Source organism: Helicoverpa armigera, chromosome 28 (assembly GCF_030705265.1).
Source record: "Helicoverpa armigera isolate CAAS_96S chromosome 28, ASM3070526v1, whole genome shotgun sequence".
Taxonomy (NCBI): domain Eukaryota; kingdom Metazoa; phylum Arthropoda; class Insecta; order Lepidoptera; family Noctuidae; genus Helicoverpa; species Helicoverpa armigera.
Genome location: NC_087147.1, coordinates 3,524,043 through 3,539,662, shown reverse-complemented (window position 1 = coordinate 3,539,662; position 15,620 = coordinate 3,524,043). Strand labels below are relative to the sequence as shown.

The 15,620-nt window shown below is 34.7% G+C and overlaps 1 protein-coding gene across 2 annotated transcripts in view; it reads right to left on the bottom strand.

The window, feature by feature from the left end:
• Window positions 1-6,586: 6,586 nt before the first annotated feature.
• LOC126056874 (irregular chiasm C-roughest protein) overlaps window positions 6,587-15,620 on the bottom strand; it is a 95,439-nt gene continuing 86,405 nt past the window's right edge. The window contains exons 13-22 of one of the 2 annotated variants that reach the window (XM_064042307.1): window positions 15,035-15,180; window positions 12,782-12,935; window positions 12,323-12,558; window positions 11,740-11,922; window positions 9,789-9,978; window positions 8,749-8,847; window positions 8,258-8,344; window positions 7,731-7,831; window positions 7,276-7,360; window positions 6,587-6,765 (exon numbers count right to left, since the gene is read on the bottom strand). In XM_064042307.1, the coding sequence (XP_063898377.1) occupies window positions 6,728-6,765; window positions 7,276-7,360; window positions 7,731-7,831; window positions 8,258-8,344; window positions 8,749-8,847; window positions 9,789-9,978; window positions 11,740-11,922; window positions 12,323-12,558; window positions 12,782-12,935; window positions 15,035-15,180 (1,319 nt within the window). In that variant the 3' untranslated portion in view covers window positions 6,587-6,727. The remainder of the gene's footprint in view (window positions 6,766-7,275; window positions 7,361-7,730; window positions 7,832-8,257; window positions 8,345-8,748; window positions 8,848-9,788; window positions 9,979-11,739; window positions 11,923-12,322; window positions 12,559-12,781; window positions 12,936-15,034; window positions 15,181-15,620) is intronic. The other variant, XM_064042308.1, reaches the window with a different exon arrangement.

Genomic DNA, 15,620 nt, shown 5'->3' with positions numbered 1-15,620 from the left:
GGATGCTTTTGCACATCACCAACATTATAACTTCAACTACGTCATGTAAAAGAAAAGTGATTTAGAAAACACATTTTTTTCCAAGAAATCGCAACGGAAAAATCACGCCTAAAGCTTACTACACACATGATACAAAATAAACGTATCGACCTATATCAACAAGCCAGTAGAAGTCGATAGTCAGTTTTTTAATTAAACATTGTCTCATCGCAATCAAGACGGTTTATCAAATAGTAATACTAGCGAGGAGAAGGCGAGGTTGTAGTGTTAGCGGGAAGGTGCTTTGTAAGGCCTTTGTTCATAATATTGCATGAATAGAAATTATTATAAAAGGATATGTGTTTTTTTTGTGTTGCCCGAGTTGAATGAGATGAAATTTTGGAATAGAAATTGGTGCCCTGAATGGAGACGATGATAGGCAACTTTTTATCCGGGCGTAAGTTTCTCGGGACGTTGCCGTTGCGAGCGAAATTAGTTTTTCATAATAAAATGACTAACTGCATGTTCTCGACAGTTATACAACAAAGTCACTTCCCGTTATTTGTACCTATGTGCCTATGCTTAGATCTAAACTACGCTATGATTTTGAAGCGGTTATTTTAATCGTCAGTGTGATATAAGAAGAATGTATAATATAAAGCCAAATATGATTATAAGCATCAACTGGTAAAAACTAAGCAATTAACTTGTTTTGATCAATGTCGCTCAGCTCACACCAAGACGTTACCCAAACTCCGCAGTCCATTGTCAAGCGTACAATAGTCTGATTAATACCAAACAGCAACTGAGATTGGCCCAGCACAATGTCTCTGTTTACGCCGATGATGCTACCCGTGATTTACGTGTGTTCTCAGACTGAGAAGAACAAAATAAACAGCGGAGAAGCCATGACGGCAAATCTCCTAAGAAAGTTGCGCGCCAAATTGCGGATGTTCGACGGACGAGGAACGTTACTGTCATCGCCTTTCTACGCCTTCTTTGAAGCTAACCAATTGTTGTTATATTAAAAATCGTTGACAGATGTCTCAAATAATCTGCCAGGGATGCCGAATTGTCCGAAAGATTTTTCGTGGTCCTGATACATAAAGGGTTTAGAAGGAACATGGTGGGTTTTAGTCAGTAAGAGTCTGACACTCCCTCATGCTGCTAACCCACAGCGGGAATGGTCATTTGAAGATTTAGTATAAAAAACCTCGTTAGTTCACTCGTAACCAATCGTTTTGGTCATGCCCACCGTACCTATTTGACTTAAAAGAAGGCGCCTGATCTACCTGCATTATAGTACCTCCGCTCATCGTTCCTTACTCCGTGTTTTCAGCCTAAAATATACGCGCTTTTGTCTCATGGAGAATCTTGTAAATCGTCTTTGTGCAGTCGGCTTAAGTTATGATTGTGGGCGGGGATTTTTGAGTATTATGAAGATTTGGGATTGAAAGGGTTAAGATAGAAGTAGAAAATGGTGTTAAGACTTTTGATTGTAGCTGAGACTTTGAAAGTAAGGTGAAAACTGGATGATAAAATAAGTGAATACTAGATAATAAATAGCATCATTGTACATATATACTAATTTATTGTCGTCGTTTTAGCGAAAGATATCCAATGCTGGACAGTGGGTCTCAACCAATGTTCGTCACTTTTCCCGATTTTCCAATACGTCTGATTACCTACTTGAAAGTAGTTCCAATATTTGGTCATGGGCTTGGATTTCCAACCTGATAGTGACATTTGATTTAGAAAACTCCCTTCAGTCTAACTCCTAACGCGACACAGGTTCGGGCTTACTAAGGGTATTGACCAATGAGATTAGTCACCTGGTTTATCAAGTCTGACACTCCCTCTTGATCCGTCCACAGTGAGGTCTAATGATTTCTGACCGCGATATTCTAAGAGACAAAATAGTCGGCCGTCAGTAGACCTTATGGTTGTTGTTTTTTTAAGAATACTTATAATGACTCTAATCAAAGTTTTCAGTCGGCCAACCTGAACTTTGTAAAGTGCGTACATACTACCACTCATTTACGTACTGATTTATGAACCTAAACAAAATGTCGGCCGACTAAAAGTTTGCAGTGTGCTCTTAGAAAGATGAAGGTATTTTTTTTTCTATTTTTTGCATGTAGAGGTTGTCCAAATAAAATTACACAGATTCAAGAAGGTACTTCCCCCATAACCTATGAAACAGCCTAGACAGAATATAGTACATACTTAATAATGTATGTAAATCCAGAACAATAGTACTCCAAGTAGAATACATTAGAGTATTGGTCCAGAGTAAATATCTCAGTTAAATCGTAACTGTTTGTCTGAACGTTTGTTGACTAGATGTCCTAGTTAGATTGTAGTTAGGCTACTTTGACTATGAATCGCTAGGATTTTGGATATTTAGGTAATAGATTCGAGTCTTTGAGATCCAAAGTTGTTGCGGTGAGGTTGGTATTTCAGGTGTACAAGATAGGAAATCTGGTATTTTTTTTTTCGTTTTATTGGTAGTCAGAAGGCAGAAGGTCTGACAAACAGTCTTATCAAAGGTTGTCCAGGTGAATGGGCACAAATAAGCAATCGCTCCCTATACTCAAATGTATTCGGTTAGACTGCAAGCCGGCCCCAACATACATAGTTGGAACAAAACTTGGCAGATTAGGTATGACTTACTTGAAAAATGTTAATAATGATACCTATGTTGTATACTTTAAGGTATAGTCTGCAAAATTAACAGTCCAGTTCTGACCTATAAATATTAACAAGTACCAGCCCATAGATCAAACTTTCGAATATTTTTTGTGTTGCCACTACAAAGCACATCCTCATGACAGGAAGTGGTAGCAAACACAGCATTTCGGAATTGTGTTGTTAGCATCCGTTTCCGGTAGATAGTGTTGCCAGCAGCAAAACGGAATTCATAACCTAAATCTATGTTTTAGTCGGTTTTGTATTGCAGTTTAATATTATTTTAATGTTAATTTTGGTATTATATTTCAAGCTTGCATGGATTGCAGTTTTAAATTGCTCTTGTTGTAAGTGAAAATGGTTTTCGAAAGCTGATATTTTGAATGGCTGTATTTAATTCGTGGAACCTTCAACTTAAATACTGACTACCTATTATTTCGTTAAAATTCCAATAACTACAACGATTTTCTAAATTATAGTCCAGTATAAAAACGGCTGTTTTTAGCTCTTTTTTTAAGAAAAAATGAAATTGATATTTTCGCTTTTTTTACTCAAAGGTTAAATGTCAATAAATGTCGGTATATTAATTAATGTCTCCTTATAAATTGCATCCCCAAGGATACCTTCTCCATCATTAAAGTGTCAAAATTTTTCCTTCATCAACAAAATTATAGCTACCATAATGGAATATTTTTAACAAGATATTTTTTTTATATTTTACATTGGGGAAGTACAATAATAAATTAATGGGGAAAAATAAAATTAACACGAAAAATGGTAAATACGATATGTAAAAGATAAATAATACTTATTTTGCAACAGGTTGAAAACGTCACTTTTACAAGTCAAAGCATGTGAGAGTATTTGTAATTTCTTTCACGAAATACTACAGAATGGATTCTCTTTAAAACGTGCCTATTTATCAGATTGACATAAAACTACTTTTTATCCATATGCGAGAAGTAGGTAAGTCTCTTAGTACGCAGATGAAACTACGGGCGAAAACTAGTCAAATACCTACAAACCAAAAAATAAGAACAATAATTTTGCTAACCATACCAAAAATAACCCCAAAACATCTCAGTCCCCAAAAAGACCCGAAAACACTCGCTTATCTGAAAACAAAGGCCGAACGGAGACAGTAATCCTATTTTCATAACTATTGCCTGAAGCACGCAGTCTAGATTGAACGTAAACATCCCCCAGATTGCTTCAGGGTAAGCCAGAGTATGGTTCAATGCTTATATAAATTAGGTCAGAGCTCATCTGATGTTGTGGTAGGTCTTACTCCATCTTTTGTTCAGGTATTTTTATTAAGAAGCTCGTTGGTTGTGGGTTTACTCGTGTTATGAGATGAATTTTGTAGTCTTTCATGTTTCTGGTTGAGAAGTTGCTTATTAACAGTTACCCAAGGCTCCTATTTATTTATGGAGGATACATACGTTTGACAGAATACGTTGTATTTTTGTAAAAAAAACTACCAAGAAAACAGTTAAGTGTAAAGAAAACAGTTAGCAAAAACAGTGGATGTGTCAAACTCTTCATTTATAACGAAACAAAGATGCGATATAAAATGTATTAATCATCATCATCATCACTACCATTTATTTTCGTATTAATTTATGAACCCGGACGACAGAATGCCGGCCGACTAAAAGTGTGTCATATGTGGGTACTCTCGAGTCAACCAAAGACCTGTTAATTTCTCATAACCACGCAAAACAATACACGACGCATTTAAAAAAATCTTCTACCAACAAGGAAGTGGTAACCTACATTAAAGTTTTTTCACTAAACATTCGTCAAACGTCCATTGTTCGATACAAAAGGCTGAGAGCACTTAGCACGAGAAAGTGCACAAGTGGCCATCCGCAGCTTCGTCCGTTCCCCATTGTTTTCCACTCTCATCAGCTTGTTCCCTTTATAGATAAGGGCGTGCCAAGCCTCGAGAACGTCTTTGATAATATTTTTATCATATATTTTTGTAAAATTCTTTTTTCCGGTTACCAGGTTGTGGATTACAGGCGTGTTGGTTTCTTGATTATGATTTTTTGTACTGACGTTAATATGAGTTACAAAATTACCCACTTAATTTACAAAAAAGTTGGTGAGGCGTGTAAATAGCGTGTATATTCGACACAATGCAAATGGCGGTGGGAAGAGTACTATGTCCGTTCTTGGCGGTAGACGGACGCCATATATTGGTCACTGCGAGCGTCTTAGTAGTCTTAGTAAAGTAACTTAATTGAAAAGGCATTTACGCTTCACCAAAAGTGGTTACTGGTTTGGAAATAAACGCAAAATAGTAAAATTTTAAGTGGGCTGTATTTGGTTGTAGGATGGCTGGTTATCGCCAAGAAGAGAACGAGCGATGTGTAGGCAATCAAGGATATGCAAGCGTACCTGGCTCTCCAACGTTAGGCTTCACAAGATGGCGGCAGGCGGCGGTCTTCCCGATCACACAACACAATAGTCACGTTCACACCCGCGGGCGGATTATCACAATAGTTCGCTATCCTACAGTAGGACATGCGACACGGGAGAAGCACGAGTACTTCCAGGCGGTTACAGCAATGGAGCCACGGAGCGCGAGCGCGTGTCACTCTCACTCGCCAGGCGTGCGGAACAGAACAGGAGCGGGAAGCAGGGGAGGGGGTAGCATCGCTCGTTTGAATTTAGTCAAACGCAGTACTATTACATTATTTGGATGCGTGGACGTAGTCCGTGAGATAATATATAGATGGCGCTACCAGTTACACAACATATAGGTACTTTTCTCTATGAAATGAAGTTCGTAAATAAAAAACACCAAATTCTTCAAAACCATTTAATAATGTTGCTTTTATTGCGTAACCGATTCCAAAAACTTTAGGTTATCTAACAGTAAGTACAAATAGTTCTAAATTAATTAATATGAACAGTCAAATGCAAAACTGTTTTCTGTAAATAATCTACTACAAACCTTTGGACTACACAATTATTATATTTAAAAAAAAAAAACTATTAAAAAAAATAAGAAAAAACATTTATTTTTTACTAAAAATATTATAAAGAGTAGTAACCTACTGTGACTGAAATAAGTCAAAATTATTAAAAAATTAAAAATAAAACAAAAAAAAAATGAAACTTATTAAAATGACGGAACAAACACGATTATAGATAATTATATTTTTAGTATTTACATAGCGACTAAATCAAATACTAATCTAAAATTAATTTTCAGTCTCAGTCAGAAGGTTTTCCGAAGATATTTACACAAATTACTTAACATTTCCAAAATCAAGTATCCTTATATCTTGATACATTTCTTATTTCTACTTTCCGTTTCAGGAATTAAAGTAAAATCGAGATTCCGAGGTTAAAATATTATTAAAATTAACATTGACCACTTAATTGACTATATTTTTTCAAAAAAAAAAAATGTAAAATAATTACTATTTTTTTATTTATTTCAATAAAAAGATTCTATCATTTAAGAACACAGCTTAGATTATATCAATATTAAAATTTTATATAGTGTAAAAAATATAATGGCTAATTTTAAACCTAAAAATATACAACTTAAATGAAAGTAACTTAAGTTAGTTTTTTCTTTGACATGAACACTTAAAGCTTTTTAATTTTAGGCTCGTTTGTCAAACTTTTGACGTAATTAAAGTCGTGAGAAGTATACTAAAGAGACATCTTTTTTATTAAAAACTTTTTCTTTTATTATTTTTGGGCCGACGTTAAAAAGTTATAGTTTTATTTTTAATTACAACGTGTTCTCATTAGAATTTAATTATTCAAAAATGTATTAAGTTGTTCAAAATAAACGAAGTTTTTAAATCTTATTTTTCACACATATTAAGCAAGAAAAGTTATAAAACATTTTTTTACAAAAAAAGACTGATACTTTATTTCTTTAGATAACGTCGGCTCAAAAAATAATAATCACAAAAATTCATAGTGTCTTAGACACGAGATTCATAATTAAGCTTACGTATATCATATAAATATCTATATACTGATTAAGTTTTTTAAACATTTCATGTATTTCTCCTAACTACTCATGAATTTATTAAACGTGGGTCCCAGCGTTCAACTGGTTACCATTACCTGTAATGGAGAAAGATATTAATAAAATGCATTTCCATGAAAAATATCGGGTTTTTCATAATGATTATTCGGGTGCAATTTATTTTTATTGTGACAAGCTGTTGCCAGGAATTCCTTCCTATATATTTTTGAATGGATCCTATCTGCCTTTTTCATGTTTTTAGTTCAATGTGCCTATTTTTTGTATACTGCCCGCCAACGTCGGATGATCGTTGACCGATTTTCTGTAGAACACTGATAGATAGCAATATTGCAACGCACACGTGCTACAAAAAATCGGCCCAATTATGTGCAAAAAGTCAAACGTAGGCGTAAAGAATGAATTTCCGCTTCACACATACTTCTTTTCATCCAAGATTTTATAGAAATTAGAAATAATGAAAAGGGTGTCCGGGTAACTGGACTGAGAAAGTCAGATACTTATAAACCGACCACAACATACTTGGGAAAAGGGTAGGCGGACGAAAAAACAGCATTATTCGAATATGTATAATCTCAGCTAAGACGTACCTTTGGTGGTTATCTGATTGGACTGCAAGTTTCCTTGACTGGACGGCGGAAGAATATACAGAGCTCCCGAAGACGATTTAGGCACCTATTTATAGAGAACAAAAGATTATAATTAATAACAATAGACCAAAGGTTAGGTAATACCATAAAATTATCAAAAAACAAACTATATAACTTGTTTATTTGAGTGCAAAAAGACAATAACTATTTAACCACCAATCCAAAAAGAAGGGCATTATAAGCTTCACCGCCATATTGTCTGCCTATGTGGAGGCATAGGTCTTACACTAATAAAACTATTTATGTTGATACTGACAGTTTTTAGGTAAATGCTAGTATTCCAGCGATGTTTCTCAGATACTTTTCATCAAAATCGTTTAGGTTGCTCGAGTCTGGCAAATGAAGTTAAGTCTTATCTCTCCACAAAATAAGAATTATAAAGACTAAATACTTACTTGAGGCTGTGCGCCACTATTGGTAGACGATGAAGACGCCATTGGACTAGTGACCGGCCTCGAAGACGATGATGATGACGGTGACGTGACTGATGGCACTGCTAAAGGGAAAATAGTGTTCAAAATATTACTTGAAAAGGCTGACGAAGAAACATTTGCATACTTGAATTAAAGAGATGATCATTTTATGTAGAGCAGCGGGAGCTGTTAATGTGTTAATTTTTACGAAAAGGATTTTCACATATGATCAAGATTGTGAAAGCAAAAATGAAAATGATCAGAAAAAATTGTCTTTTGAAATTAAGCTTACCACAATATTTAAATTGTCATAAGGTATGCTAAATAAATGGGTATCGAGTTCCCAGGATAAGTAGGTGGAGTTGACCAGATAGGTAATCGCTCCACGTACGCATATATTCATAGTACGCATAGTCTTCGACTGCATGGATTAGGTAAGACTGAAAGTTGAACTCAACATAGTTTGGCAAAAAGCTAGGCGCGAAATGATACACGAAAGTTTAATTTACCTGGAGGATGATTGGGATTTCTGACAGAATAGTATGGCGGCGGTGCTGGTTTCCCAACTGGATTCGTATTCATCTGTGGCAAGTATGCTGTGGAAGAACACGATTTATTAGAACTGTATAAACATGATAATATATTTTTGTTACTAACTTTTCCCCACGGTCTCACCCACATCTCGGTAAAAATTTGGACTTTGTCAGATTCTAGACTATCTGGGTTTTGGCATGAAAGATAGATCCGACAGACGGACAGAGTTATTATCGTATTTATAAGTAAGCATTCTGAGACCTAGCATTCCATCCACGATATTTTAAAACTGAAGTTCTACTACAAACTATATTTTCTTTACTGCATCAGCATTTGAATTTGAAACATGATCAATAAGGCCTATTTCGTCAAGACAATCAACACCTGAACTATGTACCGTATTTGATACACCATACAAGCGTCAACCTGGTTTCTTCTTTTATTGAAATAAAATCATTCGACTCACCCACAGGAGCGCTGCCTCGTAAATACGGATTGCCGTACGTAGCAGCGTATCTCACGTCTTCTCCTGTGAGGACTACTCCAGGTCCTGACATGGGTATCACTGTGGAAAAAACATTATGTCAGCCACTTTCTTCTTCTTTTGTGTCTACTTTAAGTGTTATAAAAATATGCCCAATTTCTGAATGAAGTTTGTATTGTTGCTATGAGCCTTTTTGCTGATACATATACTGTTTCATTATCTGATTAAAGGGAAACTATTTAAATACACCATTCCCTTTTTATAATACAACTTTAAATCAACCCTTGAAAGCTTTCAAAAACGGTAGATATCAAAGAAAATAAACAAACTACTAAAGAAAATCTGAACTTAATCCGCAAGAAAATTGAATCTAAACAAGTAAAATATTTCAATTAATTCAATTAGAAGTGCAAGAATGTACCTCGTAATCCGTTTTAAAAGGACAATACCTGAGCATGTTCTCAAAGGAATTTTCTATTTATTTCCCGCAGAGGATTACTAGAAACCCAACTAATCTAGTTAAAAAACAAAAACGTCTCGAGACCTGAGAATTCCAGTCGCAATAATTGGAAACCTAGCTAAGCTGGTGGCAATAAAATATTGAATCGAGATTACGTTTGAATGGAAATCGAAATTGATTTTAAGAGATTAGCAAACATAAACGTAATGGATTTAAATATGATATGTTTTTAAAATTACCGATAAAGGCCAAGCTGTGATATTGAAAATTCCCCTATAGATATCGCTATTTTTACAAATTCTGGGCGACTAGTAAGTCAGTGACCTATATATTGACACGTAATTGTAGATTTAAATCATAATTACAAATACTTTTTGTTTATTCTCATTGGGATAAGGCGTGAGTGCTAAGTTCACTTGTTGTTTGTAATAATCACTTGTTCAAGTAACGGTCACAAGTTACCATTCACGCTAAAGGTACCTCTAAACTTTGCTTCTGAAATTTCAACTTCAAAAATCACCCATTCTTATATTCTCATCCATTTCTGGACTCACAAACTTACCATCAGGACCAACAACGCCCCCAAGTCTGGCACAACTCTGCTGTCGATGCAAGGACCCACAGTGGCTGGGATACGTAGACCCGTCAGTACTTCTCGACAAGGACCCAGAGAGGGAGTCAGAAGGCACGGGAGGGGCGTAGTCCCGGGAATAGTCCACGTATGGGACGTAACCATTGCCTTGGTTTTGATGCTGAAAGAAGGAATGGTGTTAAAAATCTGGTGGTAGATACTTCTATGATTAGGTGAAAAGTCAAACTCATTTATTTAAACTTGGTTGTGAAACAGCACTTTTTGTACGTAAAAGACGGCACACAAAACGTCAAGTTTTCAACACTTCCTATGTTTGTGCTGAGAGTACGAAGTGGCGCAATAAACTCCCCAGCAAAAACAGTTACTTGCTATTTTGAACCAAATACAATTATTTAGACCCTAAATAGTGAGCTTCAAAACAACTACCATACAGGTAATTTTAGTGTGGTTATTGATCATTCTTAAACCAAAGCAGTTACAATAATTTCATCATCATCATCATCATATCAGCCTATTGCCGTTCATATAATTAGTTACTTAACACAAATCTTTTCATCACTTGAATATTTTTTACTTCTAAAATATACCGAAAACTCATCTCTATTTCTGACCTAGTATCACGTCAAAGTAAACTAAAAGTAATACCTTATTCTGGGAAACGTATTTTAATTAAGGCCGAACCTTAGATTTATTTCCTAGATCTACAAAAACACAATTTCCACTTCGAAACATTTCTCATCATAATTCATGATTCTTAATTTATTTCTGGAATTACGAAAATGAAAGTTCTTATTAGATTTGAGTCATCTGAAACAAGGTCCCTTTGAACATTTTTATACGCGTAAAAAGAGCAAGTTCGTTATAAAATCCGGCGTAGAAGGTACATACGCCGAAAAATGAGAAAGCTTTTACATTTCTAGTACAGTTCAGTATGTAACAACGGTCTCGTATTATTATTTTCTCATAATTTAGCATTGTTATGCTTTGCTAACTGAAATTCAACCCACGTATAAAATTACATCTTCCCAAGAAACATTTTATATGGTTTTACTTGCGAAGGTTTGGTCGAATAAAATTCCGACAGCCATTTGTTTGCGAGAGGGAATTAAAAATTTAAAACTAGAGTCGTGTTACGGAAGGTTGAGGTGTACTTTCAGAAAAAAAAGAGACTTGGAACAGAATTATTATTTAAATGTGAGCTGGGAATTTCCTACTTGCAAATTTTTGCTTAGAAAATTTTTCCAGGAGGTAAAATTTGTCTTTTTGTTGGGTGGCTCAGATAACTTATCAGTGTTTCGAATCCAAAAATCTTCTTCCTTCTAAATTTTCATTCTTACGGCAGTTCATACAAAGTTACTCCATATTTCAGCCATAGAACACAATCTAAAGAAAATCGCACCACTCCACTGTAACGCCCAAAGCCTTAATATTTAATTTCTAATTCCACACACACTGACTTCGTGCATTCTAACAATAAATCTGAAGTGCCTTAAAATTCTATCTATCTGTTGTTTTGCTAACTAAAGATATATTTTTGACATTAGCATACAAGGCATGTCAAATTGCCATGGAGGACAAAATGACAAGCGGAGATGTTGAACGGAAAATGGCGAAGCCAAAATGCGGGTTTTCGGGGGACGAGGAACATTACTGGCTCCACTCTCATACCCCTTCTTTGGAACCCGTCCATTTTTTATAAAATCAAAAATCTTCTATGGATGTGTTAAAAATACGCCTCGACAGTTCCTTCGTAACGGATCGTTTTGGTCACACACACCATACATATTTGACCTAGCAGAAGGTGCCTGAGCTACCTGCCTTATGACATCTCCGCTCATCTTTCGACCCTCCGAACAAACTTCTATCTCTATTCACCAATACAATAGATAGATCAAATATTGGGATCGTAAATCTAGCTTACCTTAAAATTCAAGTTACTGATGGGTTGATTGAAGTCCCCACTGTATCGCTGGTATTGTTTCATGAGCTCATTGTCATAACCTGAGTCGGGTAGAGGTACGGGACCGGCTAAGGGAAGACCTAGATTGGATGTCAGGTGGAGAGTCGGATGAAGGTCCGTTTCTGATCCTGCGTTTGAATTATCCTGTGTTGGAAAGAAAAATAAAAATCAAGGAAATAAAATACATAGTAAAAGGATTGGTGTATTCTTTATATCTGATTTAATGAATGATATTATTTCCTTAATCCCAAATGCTGTGTGCAATATTTATATCTACTGCATAGTCATTTTACCTATTAATCATTTTAAAATCAACAGTCAAAAAAATGTCTATATGAATATTTATTTTTTTCTGATTATCATATTTTCTAAATCCTTAGATACTGATTGAAAGTTCAAAGTTGTACCTACTGCATTAGACTAATATATCGAAAAAATACCAATTCATTAATTTACACAAGGCATTATAGTATTAGACAACCAGCATTCTAGCTCGTAAGTCTTAAATATCGATTATCAAAACTTTCCAAGGATCTTCACTCACCATATCACAACTGCCTTCAACTTGCCGAAGTTCTAACTTCAGATCACTGATATTTGAACTTCTATCACAATCCTTAAACTGATCCACACAAGTCTTGCCCAAGTCCGTTATATCAGGTTTCTTAACATCAGCTTTCTTCGTCTTCTTATGACAAAGCATTATGATCAGCATTATTATCAATACGAAAATAATAATCGATGATCCCCCAGCAATAATAAGTATTATTGGAAAAGTTTCTGCAAATAAAATTCAACTTATTTACTGCTGAAATACAATGTGAACAGAAAAGGATAGTGTTAACAAAATATAAAACGTTTTTAAAGTGCACCGTGATTATTTTTTTATTCTTTTGCATAACAGCAAAGGAATATTTTGCTGCAGTATAGAACAAAAAGCCTTAGCTAGAATTTCAAGTCGCAATGGGCTTAAAACTTTGTAGTTAGCTGACGTCATACTCACTTGCCGGAACTAAGTTAATTTCGACGCTATCCATGCCATACACGTTAACTACAGTACAATTATAGTGGCCAAAATGTTTCGATTCACTCCTCCGTATTATCAAAGTCGATTTTGTCATCCTATCTGTTAGACTTTCCTCCAAAAATGCATATTCCTGAAAGAACACTTCGAATTTAACGATAAAACTATACGGGGACAGCAAAACTGGCAAACTTAAAGTTTTATACAAAAGTTGTGCAAAGATAAGAGAAACATATTCATTCTGTATCTCTAAGTAAAACAGAATTTTTTAAATCTGAGGGCACGGCAGTGCCCCAGCCAAGACTCGAGCAAAGCGGGCACGGCCGTACTATCTTTTCTCGAAGCGTTTCGCGGCTATTTCAGCCCCCTGTATCTTCCATGTGAACAAAGCTAGGAGTTTAGGTTTTCGATGACCAAGAGTAAGTATTAGAACAAGCTCAGTCCCAAAATTACAAGAAATTTGAATAAATAGTTTACGAGTTATGAGCGATCAAAGTTACACCATTTTGTCACTGACTCACTCACTGACCGATCATCAAAAGTCTAAGGTACTTCTAGCAAACTTAGAACCTTCAAATTTGGCACCAAGATAGGTTATTAGCTACATATAAAGGGAAAATTATAAAAACCTTAAAACTTAATAAAAAAATTGGAAACAAATTTATATTTGCGGTTTTTCAAGAACATTGTGTATGAATTTTGACTGCATTGATAACTTTGTTATTTATTTATGTACAAAATGTTACTATGTATTTGTTTTATTGTTACGTAGTGTGGTATATTGTTATTATGTATTAAATATACATACATATGAATAAAAAAGCTAGGTTAAAATAAAATGAATAATGATAAAATCTTTCATATTAATGCAGTGCGATAAATACTGCATGCTCGCTCGATAGATGGCGTTGTCCTGGTCTAAATCGCGCTACGGTTTTTAGTTAAAAAAAAAACAATTTCATGTGATAGCGCCATCTACCTCTGAAATAAATCTCTTTTATTCTAAAAGATATTCGATTAAAAAATTCGACAATTTCGAAATTGTTTAATTTATTTTAAAAATGTTGTGCTAGTTTAGGTCTACATATTTAGTTTATTATATATATAGTTAGTTGCATGTAAGTTAATTTAATTTGTTATATACTTAGAGAAGAAAGAGACCTACAAAAATAAATTAGATCCCACCAAAACATTAAATGTAAAAAGCCAATCCTCTACGCAATTCCTCCACCGTAAAAGTTTTGAGATCGCATAGAAGCCAAGTCCTGTTCAACTTTATTTGTAATAATAAATCAATATTTTGTGACTATATCAATAGTTTTGTTCACATTACAATAATATTGTCTTGGCCATGAGCACAAGTTAATAGTCGCTCCCTGAAATAATGTGTAAATACCATTGAATTGATACATTCTATATGGACATGATTTTACGATTGGACTGATTGGAATTTGAGATCACCATGGACCAAACATGCGCCATAGTAAATGTGCAGTTCATGATTTTGGATGATACTGACTGTCAGTCATTTAGTAACAATTGAAAAAACTAAAAGTATTTAATTCTGTGATATTAAACTTCATGATTGACTTTCACCTCTCCAAGATATGCTGTATTATATTTGTAGTTTATTGTGCTCATGGCCAAGTCAATATTATTGTAAAGTGAACGAAACTATTGATATAGTCACAAAATATTGATTTATTATTACAAATAAAGTTGAACAGGACTTGGCTTCTATGCGATCTCAAAACTTTTTACGGTGGAGGAATTGCGTAGAGGATTGGCTTTTTTTACATTTAATGTTTTTGGTGGGATTTCTGTTTGCTGAATACATTTTAGCTGTAAAACAAAGAATTGTTTTATCTCGAGTTTTGTTCTGTGCATACAATTTTTTCTGCTTTTATGTTTCGTTTGAGAAATCTTGGCCTAACTTTTCTTCGGAAGCCCTTTAAATAAGCGATGGAGGAAAATTTGCCAGTTTGTTCAGCAAAATGTGCATTTAACTTTGCAAGTTTATAGTGCAGTTTTATTGTTGAACAGAGCTGCAATATAGATCTACGAGTGTGTGTATGTAGATTGAGTTGAATATTTAAATGCTGACACAGTTTTGGATATATACATAAAGATAATACATACAACGTGAGCATGATTACCCATGTTTCCTCAAACTCCTCGGCCTAAAATGTCAATATTATTCGCAAAGAAGGAATTTCCAAAAAAATACAGTACCTGATTATGAAAAGAATTTATCTCGCTGCCCCCAAAGGTCCATACAATGTAGTCGGGCTTAGGGACGGCAAACGAAACACATTCTATTCTGACACTGTCCCCCTCGACACCATACTGTGTTTGATTTGATATTATCTTCGGCGGTCCTATAAAAACAACGAGAATAAAGAACACCCCATGAAAATTTTTGCGCAAATTTTTCCTTGCCACTTTGTCGACATATTTTCAGAGGGATGTGTGGGGAAATTGGCTTTATATTACGCGTTATTTTTGGAAAATAAGCTGATGTGATGTTGGGAGTGTAACATATTAAATTATATGAGTACTTGTATAAAATATAAATATGAACTTGATCCCAATTCTACGCATTAATTAGTTGATTAACTTAGTGATCCAGTCTTTTGTCTAAAGCTTATTGAAAACTAAATCATATTTAGAACTTTGCTAGCATATCTATTCAGAAGCTACGCCTAAACTTTGGATATCCAAACACAGCCTAAGAACTTCCCAGACAGATCTAAATAAATGGAATGCTCCATAAAGACATAATTGATGCTGAATCAACAACAATTTGAATGAGACCTTT